Source organism: Tiliqua scincoides, chromosome 4 (genome assembly GCF_035046505.1).
Source record: "Tiliqua scincoides isolate rTilSci1 chromosome 4, rTilSci1.hap2, whole genome shotgun sequence".
Taxonomy (NCBI): Eukaryota; Metazoa; Chordata; class Lepidosauria; order Squamata; family Scincidae; genus Tiliqua; species Tiliqua scincoides.
In genome coordinates this window covers 184,956,634-184,979,334 of record NC_089824.1, presented here as the reverse complement: position 1 = coordinate 184,979,334, position 22,701 = coordinate 184,956,634, and the positions used below count along the sequence as shown (strand labels likewise).

Below are 22,701 nucleotides of genomic sequence, written 5' to 3'. Positions count from 1 at the left end.
TGTTTGTGAGATTAACAAGGAGCATGTAAATGGACAGCCTGTTCTATTCACTACAAAATCCATTCATTCTTTATGGTTAAATTTATAGGGCTTCAAAAACAAACCCAAAAAGAAAGGACACATACAGCCTGACCTGATAGATGTTGACTTAATCAGAGGTAGGTACTTTTTGAATAATTGCATTTGTATCTCATGTCATATATGCAAAATATTTCTCCTCTATCTGGGTCTGAGAGGGCAGGAAATTATATATTGGTGCAGATATATTATTTTGTATGGTTGCTTACAGCCTGAAGGATTTTTGCCACCATCTCTGCAGTTATGAATTAGGTTAAAATAGTAATAATAATAACTATGTATTTATATACCGCCTTTCTGGTCATCGGATTACTCCTCTGACTTTATTCAAGGCAGTTTACATAGGCAGGTGTTTCTAAATCCCTCAAGGGGATTTTTACAATCATAGAGGTTCTTTCTTTCAAGAACCTTTTCAGAATGGATCTTCCTGGTTTGATCTCACTTCTGGGCTCCAGTTCTCCCATGCAGGCTGACAAGCAGCTCCATCTCTCACATGGAGGGCAGCCAAGATGCTTCTTGCTCACACCAAGAGCAGGTGGAATCACTCAGCTGGGCTTGTCAGCTGCTTCAAGGTCTCGCCATTCTCAGCTGTTCAGGGAGCTGTTGGTGTCCTCGAACTGGTGACCTTCTGATATTATCTTTGGGCTAACGGAGGCTCTACCCTCTAGACCAGACCTCCTGCCACAAAAGATGGGGTTAGGATCCAAAAGATGATGGATTGCCAATGGCAGGTCTGAGGTTGCTGAGAGGATTAAGGTATATGGAGGTGAAGTGCTGCTGTGGTATAATTGTGAAGCAGTGAGTAGAGTGGATGAGACACTTGATTCAGATGCATGTATTATGTATTTCTCAGGCCTAGTAGTAGGACACTTGCATCTTGACTGTACTGCCTCAAAATGCACATGAGAGTTCACATAGTTGAATGCTCCTCCATACAATAAATTTTTTCCCCAGAAAACTAAATGCTAGGGCGAAGGATTTTGTCATAGATGTCTCTCAGACATTCTAGTTTCCTTCTTGTAGAGATATATGATTTTTTTAAAAATGGAGTATGAAATTATGTGAGCTGTAATTTGCATTCTAAAGTGGTACAATTTAAATGGAGACTTACCACCTCATCTGCTCTTTGTAAGTAGATCTGAATGATGGAAATGTGTTTGACTAGTTTTCATGTTTAAAGAAAGTCCTGACTTTCAGTGGGAAGGAAATAATAGATTTCTCTCTACTTCTTAGCTAAGCTATTGTGTGTATCATATATGTTTTTCTAGGTTCCACATTTGCCAAAGCTAAGCCTGAAATTCCTTGGACATCTCTTACAAGAAAGGGACTTGTACGGGTTGTGTTCTTCCCATTTTTTAGCCAGTGGTGGATACAAGTGACCTCCCGTACTATTTTTACATGGCTGTTACTTCTCTACCTCCTACAAGGTAAGTGGGAGGTTGGAATTGCTTGAAGAGAAAGGCAGGATCACCTGTGGTCCAACTTTTTATGGCTCAGGTCTAGACAATTTGTAAGCAGCATGACTGACTTATGCCCTGACCCAGAAGACAGAAGTGAAGTCCCAGATAAATTTGCTTTTGCTGCTTGGTGGTACAGTTGCTCTCTGACAACTGGAAAAATAGGTAATTTAAGAGAACTCCCCCACCCCAGCAATTTATCTTTAGTGACTTGGATCTGATGGAAACTAAAGACTCTCCACCTTATTTTCTAGCATTTTCTTACTCCTCTCTCCTTGTTTCCTTCATGTGCTGCCTCTATTATAATTTCCCATCTTCTTACCTGCCCAATATCCTCTTTGCCGTTTCTGCCAGCTCTGATCTGTTGAGTAGGAGAAATCCAAGGCACTTGATCATCATGGAAATTGCATCATTGCCTTATGTACAGTAATAATAATGCTTAGCGTTTGATTAGAGCTTTCTAAGTGTGCACAGTGCTTCTCTTGTGTTATCGTCTTGTACTTACAAAAATCTTATAAAGTAAGTAAGCATTATTACCCCATGTTGTTGTACTCTTTATTATTTTCATTTATTTTGTCTTGTACACCTTGAGGTTTCTCTTAAGGCACACGTACACCTCTTGCACCAAGGATTCTCTGGAAAAAGGATAAAACACTACTGGTTGAATCTGCCATGTTGCAGTAGTTCCTACTTCCTTGAGAATACGGATAGAATTTCTCCCCTTGTAAGAACATAAGAGGCCCGCTGGATCAGAAGCCCATCTAGCCCAGATTCCTGTCTCTCATAGTGGCCCACCAGGTGCCTCAGGGAGCAAACAAGAAAACAAAAGATCTGCATCCTGGTGCCCTCCTTGGCATTAATTGTGATATATTGTTTTTTATACAGGCAGAATAATTAGACTGTAATGTTAAAGAAGTATTTTCATCAACCAAACAAGCCTTAAAGATAGTGATGACTGCTGGCTTAATAGCTTTATTAAATTCATGGAGGATAAATCTTGGCAGTAGTATCATCCTTGATAGCTTTATGAAACCTCCTAGCTCACAGACTGTTTGCCTTTAAATAGCAGTTGCTAGGTGGTAATTAGAGTTGGCTGTTGCCTTCATGTCCAGCTTCTTAGAAGCTTCTGGTTGGCCACTGTTGGAAACAGGATTCTGCACTAGATGTTTTGATCTAACAGCCCTGTCACAAGTAATAAGTTTATATAGTTCTGACCCCTGTCCAAAAGGATGACTCAATTTGGGGGGTGTGTGTGTTGGATGCAGCCATTGTGTAAACACCTTTTCCTGAAGCACTTTGATACCCCAGTAGTGAGAGCTGCATGTGAGAGGCTCAGAGAAGTCTGGTTTTGGTCTGCCAATAATCTCCCAGCTATGAAAAATCCATTCCATAAATCGGTCTTCCCCATAGGATTTGCAGAGGGGAATCAGAACCAGGGCTGCCTCCATGTACATTGTGTAATTGGCTGCACAATTTCCCTCCTTCTTGCCCCTATGTGCTTCTTGCCTATATTACTCTCAGAACTAGCAAATTATTTTGTACCACTAAAACAAAAAGAACTTGGTAGCCAATTCTAATAGTTTTTTTTTGTTTTCAGTTGTAGCAGTTGCATTGTACTACATGATGCCTGTTGTGAGTGCAAGTGAAATTATTGGACCATTGTGCCTTATGCTACTGATGGGAACTGTACACTGTCAAATAGTATCTACTCAGCTAACTAAACCCTCAGGAATCAGTGGGAGCAGTATTGGCCGGAGAAGGAGGTAAGCGGAGGAAAAAATTAAGCTTTGGACACATTCCCTATTTTTAATTGCTTGTTGGAATTGGGCCAGGTGGCTGCCATAGTTACTTAAATGTCACTTTTAGGGTCTTCATAAGCAATGCAGTGAGTGAATGTGTGTGTTGTACTTGCCTGCCTGCTTGCCTGTCCCATGCATCCTTCTTACCCCATGGGCTTGGCATCTGCAGATTTGAATACATGCATCCACCAAGCCCATTGCTGGAGGGCCCTGGAAACCTCCCGGACACAACTGGAAGTGCCTTCCAGTTATGACCAGGAGACCTTCTGAGGCATGGGGAGGTCCCACGTGGCCTCCTCATGCCTCAGAGGGCCTCATGAAGGTTCACGACAGGCACTTCAGATTTGCCAGCAACCCTCCTGCCATGGATTTCACTATCAGCAGAATTCGATATCTGTGGTGGGTTCTGGAATGGATCCCCCATGGATACCAAGGACCCACTGTATAAAGCTATAGATATAATGAATTATTGTGTTTCATTGCTCTGTGATCATTGTCCATTGCTAATTTCCCCCTTCCGTAGTGGGTGGAATTCCTGCTAGATGTTATAAGTAGAGGTGGGAGAAAATGGTTTTATTTTTTTGCAGATTTCAGAATTTTTTTCGTTTTAAAAAATCAGTTATTTGATTTTTCTCTGTAAACCGCTTTGTGAACTTTAGTTGAAAAGCGGTATTTAATAATAATAATAATAATAATAATTTTACAAAAATGGAAAGCACATAAAGTGGTGTTAAGTGGTTTTATTTTGTTATCACTGTTTTCTTCCACCTCTAGTGATAGGGTTGCCCCCCCACCTCCATTTATATTTGTCATTATTTGATTATACTCCTCAGAGTTTTTTGCAAAACATAGTGATATTAGCACTAAGAAGGGTTTTTCTGGTATTTCTCCAGTAAAAGAGTAAACCTGTATTGCATTGCTGGGGATTTTGCGCCTCACAGCACAATCCTAACTTTCTGTTGAGCTGAACCTATCTCTGTGCTGACTCAGAGTGTCACAAAAGTGCCATAAGGCACATTTGTGACTACTTGTGAGCTGACAGCGCTGGCCCAACAGCCTGAACCAGTCTGCTGCTGCCACATCCCATCCCAGTGCCAGCCAGCTCAGGTAAAGTTGCGCCAAGTGGCGCAGGAAGTGAGAGACGGGGGGGTTATTGGAGGTGGGGGGGGGGTCTTTCTGCATGGAGGGAGGGCAGAACAAGAGGAGGATTAGGCCTGGGAGAGGGATTGGCAAAGACCTCCTCAACCATATCCTAACCCCCTTTCTGGGCAAGGCAGCCCTATACAGGGCTTCCAGATTTGTGCCAGGTATATACCTGGCACTGATCCGAAAAGCCCCATAGGGATGGCTGGGGCTTTTCTTGGGGTAAGGGGAAATATATCCTGAGGAGACTTCTAGGCACCTCCTGAACTGCATTTGATGCAGTGTAGACCATGCTGCCCTGCTGTGCCAGCAGAGTTTGGTATGAGATTGTTAGTCTCCAATTTGGTACAACTAAGACTGATGGAGGAGAAGATATGAATTACTGTATACAAATTAAGAATGATATGTGTGCTAGAACAAAGAAGCATTCCTTGTTCCTGATCCATGGACTCTACCCAGGTACCTTTTTAAAAGTTTTAAACTGATAATGATGCCTCTTTGCTAGCATTTCTCAAGAATATTTTAAAAGTTAAAATGAAACCTGGTATTTTTATGGTCTAACACAGTGGTTAGACCATGATTGCGCTGCTGCTATGGAGAAAGGGTTTTTAAAAAACTTACCTGGAGGTCACTATGGCTCTCCAGAAGGTCCAGAGAACCGGCAAGTGCCTCTGCAGGCCTCCCCATCCCTTTAAACCTTAGAAAAATGGAAGAAAAAAAAAAAACTTGGTTTCACGACAAAAACGAGAAGTGGCTTTTTTTGCATTTTACAGAAGTTTAGCAGTGTAGGGAGGCCTATAGAGCAGTGGTTCTCAAACTGGTGGGTTGTGACCCACCAGTTCGTGTAATGCCTCCCCCTTCCCTTTAAGGAGCAGCAGAAGAGGAGAGGCAGGGAAGCTGTCTCTAGGATTTCATCCCTAAGGGTGTTAAGGGGGGGGGTGCTTGCACTTACTTGGACTCAGTGAGGGCTGCAGGAGGTGTGGGGAGCCCAGCACAGCTCTCTGCAGGGTTCCCTGAGGCTTGCAATCTTGAAACAGAGTGATTGCAAAGCACTTCCTTAGGAGGTGCATTGCAATAGCTCAATTTCAAGATTTCAAGACTCAGGGAGCCCTGCGGAGGTGAAGTGGTTTTTAAAATTATCTTCATCTGTAGTAGTGGTGATCTAAAATTGCCAGTTCAGTAAGACCAGGTCTTGGTTGTACCAGGGTTCTAGTGGCGTGTGTCATCCTCCCATGCAAAGTGTCTGCACATAGTAGAAATTCAGCATGACAAGGATTCTGCAGGAGTTTATTTTTTTTTAAATCAAACTTACTATTTACTAAAATGTATTTTTTTTAAATATAGAAAAATACGCAAATATGCAGGAGGAGATGTGAGCAGAGATGGCAGTGTCTATTATTCCTTGGACAAATTGAGCAGAGAGGAGGAACCATCAGAGCTGTCATCTAGGATCAGCAGTTTGTTTGACTCAGTATTGCGCAGAAGAAGCAAGGAGGGGTACGGTTGGTAATGTTGGTGTGTTCAGGAGTTCCAAGTGACATGATAATTGAGGGTCAACCAGTGCTGTTGCTGGGAGGGTGTGGGGGTGTGTGTGTGAGAGAGAGAGATACCACTACTGATCAAAATTGTGAAAATCTTGGTATTTTCAAATAATACAATCATATATCATCCAATGCATAATTTAATGCAGAATGCAGTGTAATATACAGTGTTGAAATATCGGTAGTCCATCAAAAGTTACAGCCGAATAACCTGAAAAGGAAAACACAACTGCCTTATGTGACAAAAAGTGGATTTCCATAACTCACAACTGACCAATGAGACTCATTGTTCTGAAAGCCAATGAGATGTTGTTAAGACACAGCAGAGAACCAATAAGGTGTTAATATGTGTCAGCTCTCATTTCCATGTATCAGAGCTAATATTAGAAATCTTATTCACTTGTGTGAATGTCATCTAGTTGGCCACTGGTTTTTTGTTGGTTAGTTATTTGTTGGGTGACCTGTACTATAATATATTAAAATAAATAATGCGGGTTACACAAACCCTAGTGACACCACTGCATTTAGGTTGTGCACATGATATTGTAATTTATTTTGTATAGTCTGGTACAGGAGGAGGTCCGTCATGGGGGTGACACAGTGAGCTTTCGCACCAGATGACACAAACCCTAGTCAACTAAATTGTTGGCTGGTATAAAGCTACTCCAAATAATTAATGGTGGTGGATGGACACATTTGGGACTGGGTTATGAGCTTTGGTGTAGAGAGCTTCTAAAATTCATTCTTTGGTCTCCATTTTACTCTTTCATAGTACCTCATGCAGGGATCTTCTGCCCAAACCAAATGTGCAACTGTTCCGTGGGAGAATACATCCATCACTCACATCTGTGAATTTGAACTTGCATGGATTTGCAACCAGATATTCACTGCAGGGGCTTCTGTAGAGGCAGAAGCTATGCTAGTCTCTCCTCTGGTGCTGCCTATGTCTGCATGTATCCCAGAAGCATGTGCCAGCTGAAAAGGATGGGAGTTTCCCCCGAGAGTTTGCATTCTGGGGCCAATAAATGCCTTGCTTCTTGCCTGTGATAGCAGGTTTCATGTGTTGGTTGTTGACCTACTTGTGTAGGAGCAAGCTGCAGGCACCTTCCCATCTCCTCTGCAGCCTCACTCAGACAAGCAGACAAAGATATCTCAGTTTTGTCCTTCTCTGCCTCACTCTTTGCCCCTACATGACTCAGACTGCAATCCCATATACACAGTCTTGGAAGTAAGCCCTGTTGAACGTAACACTGTAACAAAATGTGAACAAGTTCATGTTTATCTGAATATTTTGATGTCTATTAATTTTGGTGTAAGGATTTCAAAGAGGTTACTATTTTTGGCATGGCATCAGTAGTTTAGCCACAATTTATGCCATGCAGTGGTGTAATACAATGTGAATTGTATTACACAATACAATTGTAGGCAGAAGGATAGATGAGAACACAGAATCTAAGATAACTTTGCTACATGCCTTCCTTCCTACATCCTGCTGAGGATACAAGCACTCTCAGGGGGAATGGGGGGAGGTCTTATTCCTTGAATGTCTTACTACAAGTTTCTGGTCAAGCTGAGGCATTGTTCCGATTGTGTATCTTTTAGCAATCCATTTTTTAGTAGATTTAAAAATAGTAACAGGACATTTTCCTGTGTGCAGGAGGAAACTATACTGTCTGTTGCATTTCCTTTCTTAGGACCAAAACAGGAAAACGGGTAGCTGATAAATGGACTGAAACAGAACTTGGGAGTGGGACAAGGCGCAGGGTTTCCAGATCTGAGCACAGTTTGCACCGGTCCAAGGAATTTGTGCAATTAAGTGGAGAAAAAGGCCAGGTAAAAAACTGCTGTACTGTACCAGGTGTAGATATCAAATTTGTTCATATGCTCAAAAATATATATCGTGGAATATAGCCTTCTAAAATCCTTCTGGGTCCCTTTGGGGAGAAGGGCGGGATAGAAATAAAGTTTTATTATTATTATTATTATTATTATTATTATTATTAAAATGAGTTACATTTTATTTCATTTTATTATATTATATATCATTTTATTACATTATACATTTCATTACAGCCATAAATCATTGCAATGATCAGTCATGTATTCAATCACTGAAAGCATAAGTGCTGCAAAGTGATTTTAGAGTTCTCCGGTTGTTGTGGGGAAAGAAGTTAGAAATGCTAAGCCTCTTTCTTCTTCTGTGTGAAGTCTTAAAATGTACAAGTTTCCTCAGTGGAAGAGCTTTGATCAAGACTGTCATTAACCTGCGACCTAGAAGTTGCTTTGTTTGCAGAAAGGTATATCCTCAGAATAGGCTTTAACAAAGCAAATTATAGTATCATGTGAATGAGTCCAGAGGGAGCTGAGGTGGAATGTGAAGGAAATTTTACCTTATAATGCAGCTAAATGAACCCAAATATTATGTAAAATATCACCATGAGGCAAATGTATTGTTTAGACTTGGTCTAAGAGTAATTTAGTAAAGGAATGGGTATGTGTGCAGGGAAAAGGCAGTGTTTATCCCAATGATAGCAACTCAGATCTCTGTCCCACAGCCTTAAGTACTGTGCTGCTTTTGGAATAAGTCTGCTGATGCAGGTTCTATTATTTCAGAAAACTTCAGTTTCTGGAATATTTCTTCTCATGATAGTTGTGAAACAGATATCTTTATATCAGTCCTAGTGAAACATTGTGACAAACCATCTCCTATTTTTATGTTACTATAGGACAAATAAACTACGTGAATGCAAACAATTATTGATGCTGCCTGGCCTGAATTCTGGTTGCTGTTCTTTCAGAGTCATAACACACGTTCTGGTGTTTCTGAGGAGCTCTCAAGTGAGGAAGATGCAGATGTCGCAGATGCTCAGAGAGTTTTGTTGCGCAGAAGCGTTGAAGGTGCCATTAATATTACTGATGAGCAGAGCAGGAGGTCTTCTAATGCATCTTCTAATGCATCTTCTAAAGTGCCTGCAAACCAGTCAGCATCACAGGTAAGTGTTTGGGTTACTGTCACACAGGCTTAATATATATGTCCTGACTCTGTTCCCCTGTAGGCCTCCTGGTCAGGCTCCCTTATATCTGTATCCTTCTCCTTCATATATTTTCTTGCCTTGCTCTTGACTCTCTCGCTTCCCTTGCCTCCGCCTTCTGCATCCCTCTATCTCTATCTTGAATCTATTTGCCCCGTCTCCTCTTGCTGTAAGTTCTCCCCACCAGTTCCTTGTTCATCCATTCCCTGCATCTTCACTGCTCTTAAGCTTTCTGCTTCCCTCTTCTTTTCTCTCGTTTCTCACCTTGTTGCCTTTTCTCTCCATGCTGTCCTCTTCTGCTCCATTCTTCTCTTGTGCACAGCTTAAATCTTCCTAGTTCACCTTGATCTCACCTCCACATTGGTCCCCAATCTTGAGAGGTTTGATGTGCCAGTCCTGAGAGGCAATGTCCAAGTGGCAAGCCTTAGGAGACTTCATGGCTTCACTCTCTCCAGACTCCCTCAACTTGCCAGAGAAGCCACAGACTGGCAGTCCATGACTCACAGCCTAGCACTAGTCCGCACACTTTGTGAAGCACAGACTAATTTCCTAGGAGTGGGCTGGGTCCTGGGGATCAAAGTATTTGGTGTCATATCCCATCACTTGATATTCCCCCCCAAAATATTATTTTAAAGATGGGAAACCATGATTACAAAGGCCTTTCCCCTGGATGTCACCTGCCTCACAATGCAGGTGACAAAAAAAAGCAGGGGCACCTGGAGCAGGAACTCAGGATGATCTTAGAATATGGATAGGTTCATGTGGGAGAACGTGATGACAGGTACCCACGTAAGGATAAGATACTTGAAAATGAACTGATTGCAGGAGGGCAGGAGGTCTCGTCTAGCGGGGCAGGAGGTCTGGTCTAGCGGGTAGAGCCTCCATTTGCCTGAAGATAACATCCACAAGTTCGCCATTTCGAGGCCACCAGCACCGTGCGACCTTGAAGCAGCTGACAAGCTGAAGCCGAGCAATTCCATCTGCTCTGAGCGTGGGAGGATGGAGGCCAGGATGGAGGCCAGATCAGAACGAAACATCTGAATTGTTGTGGCTCTTGAAAGATAGAGCCTTCTTTCAATTGTAAAAATCCCTACGGGGATTTAAATCGCCTGCCTATGTAAACCGCCTTGAATAAAGTCTTGAATAAAGACCAAGAAAGGCGGTATATAAATACCTGTATTATTATTATTAATTGGGAGCTGCCATACTGTGTAAGCACCTTCTTCTGGGTCTTTTTCTCCCAAAATGTTAATAACCTTTGTTTTCTACATAGATACAGTAAACGAAATCAGAAAATTGCACGAAGATACAATTTCTCCTTTTAATGCCAGGGCATTTCCTGATGCATTGTCCCTATTCTTTCAAATCATAATTAGTAGGTTATAATCAGAGTCACAGAGACAAATGTGGGCAAAAAGGCTTATTCCAGTCTAAAGCTAGAAGAAAATATAAATTTATATGATGTGTTCATTTAAAGACTAAAATGTGAACCTTGAAAACAAAAAGGCGTATAAATGTATTTCAAGGGAACATTGCTTTAGTGAGTTTTAAGTCTAGGAGCACAAGTTTTTCAAGATGAGGGACTATTTTTAGTGACTTTGCATCTCTAGCTATTTGAAATACATTCCCAAAGCAACATTCATAGCTACTGGCCAGAACAAACAATGTTCCAACAAGCCATTTGGAAAAAAATGATCTTTATCACATGGCCTCCAACTAGCTGCTCAATTGGAGCCAAAGAAAAGTGGGGAGGGAGTAGAGTCTCTGAAGAGGGGCTCTAGTTTGGCGCTCATCATAGGTTTTAAAAGGATCAGATGGCAATTTGAATGACCTCTATACGCCATGTCATTTTTAAACCTATTGGAGCCTGATAACACAGGCAAGTCATACCACTCAATTCACTTAGCTGTGAAGTAAGATGTGCTGAGAGCAATATTTTATTCCCTATCATCTGACAGAACCTTAACCATAAATCAGTTAGATAGATATATCCAGTAATACATTGACAAAGGCAACAGGACTGTTAATGATTCCCAGGTGGCTGCTGTGGCCAGGGGAGCCTTTGCCCAACTTCAGCTGGTGCACCAGCTGCAGCTATACTTGGATCATGCTGACATTGCTGTGGTGACATCAGGATTAGACTACTGTAACTTACTGTATGTGGGGTTGCCCTTGAAGTCAGTTCGGAAACTGCAATTAGTGCAGAATGTGGCATCCGGTGTGCTAGCTGGAGGTAGGTGGTTCGACTCTGTCGGGCTGCTACTCCAGCGGCTGCACTGGCTGTCCATTAGTTTCTGGGCCCAATTCAGGTTGCTGGTTTTAAAGCTCTCCAGTGGTTACCAAACTGTGGGTTGATACCCACTGGTGGATCATGAATGGATTTTTGGTGGGTTGCCAAAGGGTGATGGAAAAATTGGATAATAATAGCCTCAAGTCCTGAGGCTATTCAAAAATCAGATATTGTAGCTACTAATTACCCTGCAAAGAGCTCAGGTCCTGCAGTTTGCAAATATGTGTAAATATAGGGAGATAAATATTTGAGGGTCTTTTTTTCTGGTTATTATTTACAAATAAATAAAATATTATTTCTTTCTAGATCTCCTTTTTAAAAAGCCTGGTAAACCTTGATGGGCCCTGATAGTGTTGTTTAAAAAAGTGGGTCCTTGTGCTGAAAAGTTTGGGAACCACTGCTCTATAAAGCTTGGGTTCAGAATATTTCAGAGACCGCCTTCTTCCATATAACCTGGCTTGTCCTCTCCAGTCCTTTGAGAGTGCCTTTTATGGGTGCTGCAGCCTATGGAGGTGGGAGGCAGTGGCAAGGAGTATGGCCAGAGCTGTAACACTGCCCCAGTGCCTTAGACAGTGACGTCACAATGTCACGTGATGTTGTGACTTCACTTCTGCGTTCTCCCAAGAGGAGGGGGTGCTTGCTGTGAAGACTCTCCTTTGAAGGAATGGGGGGCATGAAGCCACCATCACTTCCACCATAATTAAGGCAAAGCCTGAGGGGCGGTCTCATATGCCCCCCCTTGCCATAGCACCTAGGGCAGGTACCTCTCGGGCTCCACCCTAGTTACATCTCTGTGTAGGACCTCCAGAATGGTACCAACTCAGTGGAATTCCCTCCCTCTCAGTTTATGAACTGTTCCCTTCATAGAGGCATTCTGGTGAGGCCTAAATACATTTCTTTTTACACTAGCTTTTGGAGTTTTGGGCTTTTTAATATTGATGTTTTGGGTTTTTATGCTGATTAGTTTTATGGACTTGTGTTTTATTGTCTGCCTTTTTCTTGCTTTTGACTTTTAATGAGATATTTAGGTTGTTTATTCATTTTAGGAGTTTTTAATGTTTGTTTTTTATGTCTTTATAATGTTTATATTTTTATGATTTTTGCAAGCTGCTTTGAATTCCCATTAGGGAGCATGAATAAATGTCCATTACGAAGCATGAATAAAAGTGGGGTATGAATAAATGAAAGAAAGGAAGATGTAGGAAGGTAGACAATAGAGGCTTGGTAGTAGTCCACTGTGTGGAATATCTTCCAGAAGGTTTGAGTCTTGGAAGACTCTCAATATGATGTTGAAAATAAAGGTAGAAATAAAGTTTTTCAGACATAGGGTAATTGATTCAGCAAATAGGCACCTTGAATTAGAGAAACCTGGGGTCAAAAACCCTAGTGCAGCTATTTTTAATCTTTATAATCTCCCGGCACACTAACACACCATCAGTTTTTTTAAGGATATATTTCATCATTTAAAAAACAAATATTAAGGTATAGAAATAGCAAACAAAAAGCATTAGCACAGACTTACACAGAATAACACAACCGATCTAACCAACAGCTGACTAAAGAATGGCATTGGTTCTGCCCTCCCTCAAATTTCCCAAATGGCCCTAGTAGTAAATGACCCTCCCCCAAATCTCCTGTAGCCCACCTGCAAACCATTTGCAGCACACCAGTGTGCCATGGTTAGGGCTGAGTTTCTTCTGTGATAATGAAATAAAAACACATAACACTGCTTTCTACACTTTTCATTTTTGGAAAAACAAAAAAAATTGCAATCTGTGGAAAAAGTAAAATCATTCTCTAACACCTCTGCATGCATGTGGCTACATCTGCAGGCACTATATCACCTATATCACCTAACTAATACACTTTTAAAGTGATTATAATTCATAAAAATGTGCCTTTGGCATAACAACATATAACACCACTTTCTGCACTTCTGACTTTGGAAAACACTGAAATTAGCAAGAAAATAAAACCATTTTCATCCATCTTTAGCTACGGCACACTGGTTGAAAATTGCTACTCTAGTGTACCATAATACAGTTTAAGCCTATGTTAATTGTGTTTAAGATTTTCCACATTTTAAAGTTCCCCACTTACTGTATTCTGTTGTCTGAGGCAGGTCAAGGAAGTTGTGAAATCTATGCAGGACTCTGACAGCATCGTGGAGTCAGAACTAGACTCAGCGGTTCTTAGCGAGGTTTCGGGCCTTAACGAGGTATCCATTTTTCAGAATTGCAGACTTTTTTATATGTCCTATAAAGCAAAGAGTTTGGCTGCCCTTTTGAAACTTGAGATTCTTTTCAACCTGTATGACAGTATCTGACTCTCCTTATGACATGAATTTTCTTACCTTGCTTTTTAATTGGACAGATGACAATAGCAGAAGAAGTATAGGTGACCTGTTCCTCTTTTTCAGCCTTTGTGTTTTGCCATTATTTGCACTTTTCATTGCCTGAAAATAATAACCAGGTTGAATTCATGGGAGATAAGATAAAATACAGTATGTACTTCTTAGTGAGTATTGCGTTCCTTAAAGTATACCTGAAGCAAACTCAGTGTATGCCATGCTTGTTAAGCTGAATGTCTGACTAAGGTCTGTGAGGGAAGAAGACAAGAAAATATATTCTTGATGGAAGGGAAAGTGAACAAAGTGTTCTTTGGTTCTTTGGTAAAGCTTTTCACTTTTGGTATATCTGGCCATTTAGTTTTTATCAATGCTGAGGCTTCTATGCTGTTTCTGGTTTTAAGGGAAAACCATGGCATTTCATAGGCTGCTAAATACTACAGTATTTAGTCCAAGATGAAGCATGAGAGAAAGATGGGCCTTTTTTTTTTTTTTTTTGAGCTTTGTAGATGTAACAGTTTTAGCTGAATTTTTTTGCAATGTTTTCAATGCAGAAACATTTTAACCTACCAACAACTTTCATTTTATAAGAGCATTGATCACAGAAGCTCCCACAAGTGATTTGTGGTCTGTGTTCTTTGGACAATGATTTCTGGGTGCTGAGGGAAACTTATTTTTGTTTTCTGTTTTTAAACTAGTTTTTCACAAAACAAGACAAATCAGTCTGAACAAAATCCCACCTATTAGGTACTGCCATTTCTTATAAATGCTGGCTCCAGTTTCAGGTTGTCTGGAGTTCTGATCTTTCTGTCAAAGCAGAAAACCAGCATCATAAACTGTTGCAGAAAATGTAACAGTAGATTTTGTGTTGCAAAGTAATTCTTCAGTTAGACTACTGTCTCTTCTTTAGCTTGTTAGTTTGTTCACAGGGGTCTGCATTACCTGTTGCAATGTTTTTCCATGGCTATCATAGCCATTTAGGAAAATATGTGCTTGGTGGAATGTGTCATGGAATGTATCATGGGTGTGATTTGAACCATGAGTACACAAACTGAGAAGCTAGTGCTTGTAACACTGGCTCAATCTATGTTCTAGAATTCAGCACAAGACCCTCATTGTCAACGTGAAGTGAACAGTTATTTTTTTGATCCTGATAGTAGTACTTAACCTCACTATTAGCACAGATTTCAGCATGAGTGCAACCAAATTTTCTCCGGTTCCTGTGGAGCATAGGGGTACTGTGAAAGGATTGTTATGGTTCTCTTGCAAGGGAAATTCATGGACCATACCAAGCTACTGCAAACTTGTTCCAGGCAGTTCTAACAGTATGTAAGGATAAGGGAGTCATATTTTCATTAGTGGTTTACTTCACCTCCCTTGCTAGAAATAGGATTGGACTGTTTGTGCTGTTTAAGAGTGAAATCCTGTGCCACTTACTTGGAGAAAGCCTCACTGAACCTGGTGGAGCTCACTTCTGAGTAAACATGCTTAAGATTGCATTGTAAACCACTCAACAGACTGTTGTGCAGCAGTTATGAGTCTCATGAAAGTGGACATTTAATATCTGATTTCAGCTGAATCAGAACTGCAGTCTTCTTGGTATTTTCTTACAGGTGCCCAAATCCAACTATAGCAGCGGATCTCAGAGTGGCAGTGCATCCCAGAGAGACTCAGAAAGCACCCACCATGACTCGGAGACAGAGGACATGCTGTGGGATGACTTGCTTCATGGGCCTGAGTGCCGTACCTCTTATACCAGTGACAGTGAGGAAGGAAAAGGAAAAGAAGCAAAGGGAAGCAAACGTGAACTGAAGGATGATGTTTTCCAGCAGGTCTGTGATATGCAAAGGTTTCCCCCTGTGTCTTATCTGTGGTGATTTAGGTATTGTTTCATCTTCATCCAGTTTTTCTTCTATTAGGAAGAAGAATCCTTCTATTAGGAAGAAATATGTGTGTATATGCATATACAAGGTGTTGTATGTGGGTGTGGTAAAATAGGGGGTTCCCCCCTATTCTTCTACATATTTTCATCTGATCTGAACCTTTCTGTCGCCCAAGGAGGCTTTTATAGCGCATCAGCATCCTATGGGGCTGCTAAAGTAACTATTGTTTTCTTGTTGTTTACCACCTTATTTGGACTGGTAAACAATAGACTTGACTCTGAGCTAGCTAATTTGGATCAAGAAGCCCACTGGATTTTTGAGAGCTGGAAAGTTAAGAGCTCAATGACTACCCCCCCCCCCCATATCCAAACCCACAGGTAAAGTCAGGTTAATGCCCACAGGTTATAAAAAGCAGAAATGCACACAATCCTTTGCTCTTTTACCCTAGTTCATTGTCTTGAGCATTTGATGCTTCATTGAGGGTCACCTGGCAAAGTGTGGATGTACAGAACAGGATCCTAGACTAGGACAAGACATTAGGGTAGTAAGCCATAACAGTGTGTGTTTTTATGTTCAGCTTGCTTTTTAACCTTTGTGTCAACTATTGCCCTCATTTGTCCAATCAAACCCTCCTTTGTTGTGTTGTGCTCTTCTAAGTGCCTTATTTTCACCATTTACTTTATCCTGTTTTGTTTATATTTTAGCTTGCTGTTTCAGTTCACTTGGGATTGGAGCTGATTGCCTTACTTTCCCCAACTTCCAGCCTTCCCTGTTGTCTATTAAGGGGATCCTCCAGGAATCTGAGGGTGGCTCTGTTCTATTGGGAGGGAGATTTTCCCAAGGCCTCCTTCTGTTTGGTTTCAGAGATGTACTGTCCCAGTTTAAATCCAGTCTCAGGGTGACGTACTGTTAGGTGCTCACCTGTCTATTCTGCTCCCACAATATGGTTCACAGGTGGTCATCCATCTAGGCCTTGAGAAGACCTAGACTAGCTTAACTTCAGCTGGTGGTTTTGCCACGTGCGCTGAAACCATGCCCTGGGAATTAAGCAGGCTGGATTCAAAAAGCCAAAATCTCCTCTGCAGGTTCCTCTAGCAACAAGAATTTGAGATGGGAATTGTGTTAAGCATAAATTAGTATGCTAGAATGAATCCAGGATCTCAGTGATCTTTACTTCTCAGTTTTGCGAAACTGGCTCAGGAGCATTGGCAAGGGTTTCCTGTAGGATGCAGTGCTTGACTTTAATTAAATTGGAGATATCGAATAAATGCCTATGACATTCGGACAACTGCAGGCCGTACAGCAATAACATGAGGAAAGAATGTGCCACCTGAGGAAGAAACAAAAGTCTAAAATAGTGTATGTGCTTTGAGTGCTCAGATAATGTGATAATCTTTCAAAAGTACTACATTGATGAAAGCCATGTCGACTGCTTAGCAAATGATGAAATAATTTCTTTCCAGGAAGAGAGGATGCAGAAAGGCCCTTTGGTGCTCTGCTAACAAGACCAGTAAACACATTAGATCATGACTTCAGGGAAAGAATTATAGTTTCTTTCTCTTTGAATTATCCAGCACTTCAGTAGTTATGATGGAAATCTTTTAATATAGGCAGAGAATGACACCCAAAGGCGTCCTGTTAAATAGGGTTAAGTTTTAATGGCAACGTGTTTGCTACATATCAGTGAAGACGCTGTTTGAAGCTAGAGGCAGATTTTCCAGAATATAGTTCCAAATGCTTTTTCTTCCTCAGAACCACTTGTTCTGGCTGCAGAACACAAGCCCAGCCTCAACTAAAGTGAGTGCTCTCATCTGGGAGGGAAATGATTGCAAGAAGGTAGACATGTCTGTATTGGAGATCAGTGGGATCATCATGAGCAGGGTAAGGATCATGTGCATCAAGCAAAATCTTTCACATGGACATTGACTGCAGCTTATCTTGGAGCAGATACAATAGACCGTGACTCTCATATGTGTGCAATATCTGTTGCTCTTTATCTGAATCATCAGTACCCTCTGGCTGAAACATGTCAAGTAAGAGTGGGATAGAGGCTGGCATGCTTTGCTTCAGGGCATTGGCAGAATGTAGCAGGGGTTTGAGAAAGCAAAATGTGTCTTCCAAAGCTCATGGCAAATATTTCCCATGCATTAGTGTATCCAGTACACCAGTGTTTCTCAGTCTTTTAGGGAGATTTACTCCCTAATTAAGTTTATGTGGGGGAGGGGCAAGGGATCCTGGGGATTGCATCACTAAGGGGGGAGGGGGTGCTGTTACTCACACAGGGCTGCAGGATGTTGCAGCAGATTTGGAACATTCAAAACAAGTGATCGCAAAGCACCTCCTGGAAATCGGAAGTGCTTTGTGCTCACTTTTTAAAAAATGTTCCAAGCCTCAGGGAGCCCTGCAGAGGGCTGCATGGGGCTCCCCACACCTGCAAAGTCCTGCAGCCCTGTGTGAGTAAAAGCCCCCCCGCCCCCCTTAGCAACACAATCCTGGGGATCACGTTGCTGCCTTCCCCTGCCCCTTAAAGGAATGGGGGAATGCTTACATGAACTGGTGGGTCGTGACCTACCAGTTTGAGAACCACTGTGGTACACAGATCATCCTTACTATCTATGTGAAATATTTAGTTGTTCAAGAAGAAGTGTATAGTCTCTGAAGGTGAGGTTTTGCCTTTAACTGTATTTGTGAGGTTGTTTTTATATTTAATCTGAAGAACTGAGAGAATTTTCGCTTTGGTACTTGACTAGAATTTAGCATAAACACTTAAAGTGAAAGTTTGATTTAATGGACTAATAATGGGGAAGAAGTGTCTATTAATGTTAAGTCCATTAAATCCGAATCTATTTATGACAATGCACATGTACATGTTCAAAGCATATGATTAGTTTTAAAGAAGGAGATCATGTCCATTATTTTTAACGTCTGTTAAATTGAGCTTGGTTAAATCAAAGGTTTGCTGTGCTTGCATTTTATGTGTAATCCGTGAAATTCTGCTTCTTCTTTCCTATCCAATAGGTCAATGCCTATCAACAAGGATCCGGTTATCAGTGGTTGGGAAATGTTGTTACTGTTGGCTTAGCATTCCTTCCCTTCCTCTATCGACTCTTCCACTCAAAGACCCTGGAGCAGTTGCTCTCCATCTCTATGAATGAACTTCTGTATATCTTCTGCGGAGGACCCACAATCCCTCCTGTTGTACTTCTTGCAATTATTATCTTCCTTGAGCGCCTGTGCCTCACCTGGATGTTTTTCTTCATGATGTGTGTTGCTGAAAGAACATATAAACAGGTTAGTCTTGAACAAATGAGTACTGGTGAAACAGTTGCCAGTAATATTATAGTAATTCTCCAGAAATATTAGGGGACTTAAGGACTGTCGCTTGGAGCAGTTGCCCTCCTTCCCCCATCATAATGTCTAATGCCACAAAATGAGTGGTGTGACGTTGTCATGTTTCTCTAACCCCATCAAGTAGCTGTAGCAGGGGAATCAGTTGATTCTGTCTTCCTGTGATTCAGAGGTTCCTAAGTATATTATTTCCAATGAACTTGACTGTTAATGTGGTAGAAATGTGGTAGGAGAAGGATCAGTTTGTCCTAATTGATAGTGTTTTTTTTTTCTTACAGCGATTTTTGTTTGCCAAACTCTTTAGCCATATTACCTCTGCCCGGAAAGCCAAGAAGTATGAAATCCCTCATTTCAGACTCAAGAAAGTGGAAAATATTAAGATATGGTTATCACTTCGTTCCTACTTAAAGGTGAGGCTGAGCTAAGTGCATTGATACTTCAGCCAAAAGCAGAAAACAGCACTTTGAACTGTTACAGGTTACAGGAGTGAAGCTGTTGCAGCATACATCTGTTGCTTTCTGTGGCTATTTTCCCTGCTCTGATTCAACATCTTTGTTTTGGCAGAGGCGAGGCCCACAGCGATCCGTTGATGTAGTTGTATCCTCCATATTCTTACTTGCGCTTTCCATTGCTTTCATATGTTGTGCACAGGTAAGATCTTAAGCAATATCTTTGTAAATAATAGTAATCATAAACATAATTTTGTTTTTTGAAATAGGGCTGATTCAAACAGACTGGTTTGCTTTACCTCTTATGAAGTGTATCACTTAAATGTTTCTCTCATGCAGCTGTTTGTCTGAGATTCTCCAGTGGAAATTATTGTCCATTTGAAAAACATACCATATCAAAAGTGCCTAACTTAATTTTCTCTTTGATACTGTTGTAGACTTTCCACAGGGAAATATTTTTCACCTAAGTGCCTCTGTGAAAACAGATGTGCAATTGTTCTTTCATATAAATAGTTGTCACTCAGTTAAACAGCAGCATTTTATTACCTTTATTTTATGAATGTGTGTATATATAATCTGCTTTTCTACCTACCTTGTTCCTACCTACCTTTGGAACAAGTTCAGCTTGCAGCTTCTTTAATATTCTTAATTTCACAATTATCTGTTTCCTATTGTGTCAGAGGCCATTTTCAAAATGAGCGTGTTTTAAAGACACCACTTTCTATAGTTAATATACAAACCTTCTAACCAGATCACTTTCAATTAGCCTTTGCATTTCCTTTTTCAGATAGTTTTGGTTCCTCCTTACAGCTGAGCAGCCTGAGGGTAGCTATCCAGTGCAACATAAGCTCTCAGCCTCCAAGAGCATAGAAAAAGATAGTGGTCATTTGACCATTCTGTCTGTACAGGTTGGCCCCCCCTAACCTGTGGGCTTAGGACCCGCAGATATGACCCAGTGTGGGTCAGGAAGGCCTCACTGTACCTCCTTGATGTGACCGGGCAAGTTTTCCAGTTACGGCAGGAGAGAGGCCCTTTGAGATGCAGTGAGACCATACACGACCTCCTTGCACTTCAGAACATCTCTGGAAGTGCCTTCTGGTCATGTCTCTAGGTCCTCTGATGCCCCCAACCTGCAGATTCAATTATCAGTATTTCACTGGAGTCTGGGAACCAATCCCCTGTGGATACTGAGGGCCAGATCTGCTAAGCCATCTTCCACTATGTTATCTTAATGCCTTTGGGAAAAACGATTTAACAATGTTTTTGGCTCATCAAAGATGGTACTTGCTGATGGTTTGATGGCATTGATTTTAGAAATGGGTTATGTCAGAATGCCAGATGCAAGGGAGGGCACCAGGATGTAGGTCTCTTGTTATCTGGTGTGCTCCTTGAGGCATTTGGTGGGCCGCTGTGAGATACAGGAAGCTGGACTAGATGGGCCTATGGCCTGATCCAGAGGGGCTGTTCTTATGTTCTTATGGCATTATTAAGCTTTTCTAGGGAGATCTACATGTTGATATACAAACATGGAGCTTCCCATGTTTGTCTTATAACTGTAATGAGCAGATAGGATAGTTGCAGGAGAGAATTGTTGCTTGAGACTCCTGCAAATGCCTCCCCCAGGCTGTCTTTGAGTAGGTGAGCCTGGCTGGGGAAACATTAGTTATAAACAACCTGGAGAGAAAGGAGATGTAGGGGGACAGACAGCTGGAAAGGGTTATGTATCCTCTCTCCCATGTGCCAATGTACAAGTATTATGTAATAATCCCTTGCATTTTGTCACCTCTGCAAACATGGGTTTGAGAATGTTTATTTGCCAAAGTAATCTGTCATTTCTTTCTTTGCAGTCATAGAACAGGGTAGCATTCTTCTTGGGCACGTTTACAGTTGCATTGTGTGAAGAAATCAGCCAAGCTCCTTTTGTGGTGTAGTGGATGCTATGGAAGGTAAAAGGGAGTATTCCAGTACATTTGTTGATTTTTGTCATAGGTTTTAAAAGGTCACAAGACATTTTTGAATGCTGCTTACAACTGGGAATTCCTAATCTGGGAAACAGCCCTTCTCCTCTTCTTGCTGCGTTTGGCATCCCTGGGCTCTGAAACCAACAAGAAATACAGTAATATTTCAATTCTGCTAACTGAACAGGTAGTGTGGTTTATATATATCCTCCTTGTGATCTTGTGTTGATTTGGGCAGTTCAGTAGAAACTCTTGCCAGTGTGTGTTTGCCATTCATGCCCATCGACAGCCATCTGTTTTCTCATGATATTTTGAATTGAAAGATCTTGTATAGTTCACAAGGTGATGCATTCAAGGTTAGGTCTGAAATTGTAAACAAGTATGTTTAGTTTTAAAGAACCTGCTTGTTTGTACTTGGGACCATAGTTTTACGATGCAAATACAGTTATAATTGTTTAGTGTTTTTAGGAAAGCACATTTTCTGTAATCCTTATAACTACAGCCACATTGGACAATGTGCAGGCACTGTTTGATGAAACCTAAAGTTAAAGGAGATTTAGAGAATTTAGTCTCAAGGGGTGGGTCATTACTGCATCCCCTTGTGAATTAGAGAATTGCAAATTGCAGCTAGGTTTTTTTTTTTAAGTTCCTTCTGACATTGATTTGTAAGCAAAACTGCAGAAATCAAAGGACTTTAGCTGCCAATTTAGCTGTTTTTGCACCCACTGGGGACAACAGAGTTAATTTTTTCTATAACTGCAATTTCATTAAAAACGAGGGCCTATTCTTGCTGCTGTTATAGGCACAAAACTATACCCAGGACCTAGTGATAAAGTCACACAGACCTTGGCCTTTACAGTACAGTATGTTGTTCTAAGGCCAATGAAAGAAAATTGCTTGTACTAATAGCTGAGTATGACTGCAGTCCCTACAATTAGAAAGCAGATTAATCTTGTTTCAATAAACTTTTCAAAACCAATTTTTGTTATAGATAAACTTGTATCTTAAGATGGAGAAGAAACCAAATAAGAAAGAGCAACTTACCCTTGTGAACAATGTCCTAAAACTGTCTACAAAACTTCTGAAGGTGAGTGTTCAAGAATGGTGCATGGCTTTGCAGCTGTTTGCCCATTAAAAATATTCCTACCTGGTTAGTTCCTAAAGGGATATGCAACAATTCCCTTATCATGTGAAAATAGAAACAAGCCTTTATCTTCCCTTACTACAGGAGTTAGATACACCGTTTAGATTGTACGGCTTGACAATGAATCCCTTGATCTACAACATTACACGCGTAGTGATCCTATCTGCAGTCTCTGGTATAATAAGTGATCTGCTAGGATTCAATATCAGAGTAAGTACTAACGTATTTGAAT

The 22,701-nt window shown here is 41.1% G+C and overlaps 1 protein-coding gene across 8 annotated transcripts in view; it reads left to right on the top strand.

Moving 5' to 3' along the window:
- The window catches only part of PHTF1 (putative homeodomain transcription factor 1), a 30,470-nt gene that overhangs the window by 5,158 nt on the left and 2,611 nt on the right, over positions 1–22,701 (top strand). For 5 of the 8 annotated variants that reach the window (XM_066623242.1, XM_066623241.1, XM_066623245.1 and 2 more), the window contains 15 exons: positions 89–158; positions 1,347–1,505; positions 3,133–3,298; positions 5,822–5,974; positions 7,713–7,851; positions 8,817–9,011; positions 13,463–13,558; positions 15,301–15,519; positions 17,323–17,451; positions 18,589–18,861; positions 19,197–19,328; positions 19,483–19,569; positions 21,357–21,512; positions 22,317–22,412; positions 22,554–22,679. In XM_066623242.1, coding sequence (XP_066479339.1) covers positions 89–158; positions 1,347–1,505; positions 3,133–3,298; positions 5,822–5,974; positions 7,713–7,851; positions 8,817–9,011; positions 13,463–13,558; positions 15,301–15,519; positions 17,323–17,451; positions 18,589–18,861; positions 19,197–19,328; positions 19,483–19,569; positions 21,357–21,512; positions 22,317–22,412; positions 22,554–22,679 — 2,196 coding nt within the window. Of the gene's footprint in view, positions 1–88; positions 159–1,346; positions 1,506–3,132; positions 3,299–5,821; positions 5,975–7,712; positions 7,852–8,816; positions 9,012–13,462; positions 13,559–15,300; positions 15,520–17,322; positions 17,452–18,588; positions 18,862–19,196; positions 19,329–19,482; positions 19,570–21,214; positions 21,308–21,356; positions 21,513–22,316; positions 22,413–22,553; positions 22,680–22,701 lie in introns of those variants that run through there. The other 3 variants (XM_066623244.1, XM_066623243.1, XM_066623248.1) reach the window with 3 other exon arrangements.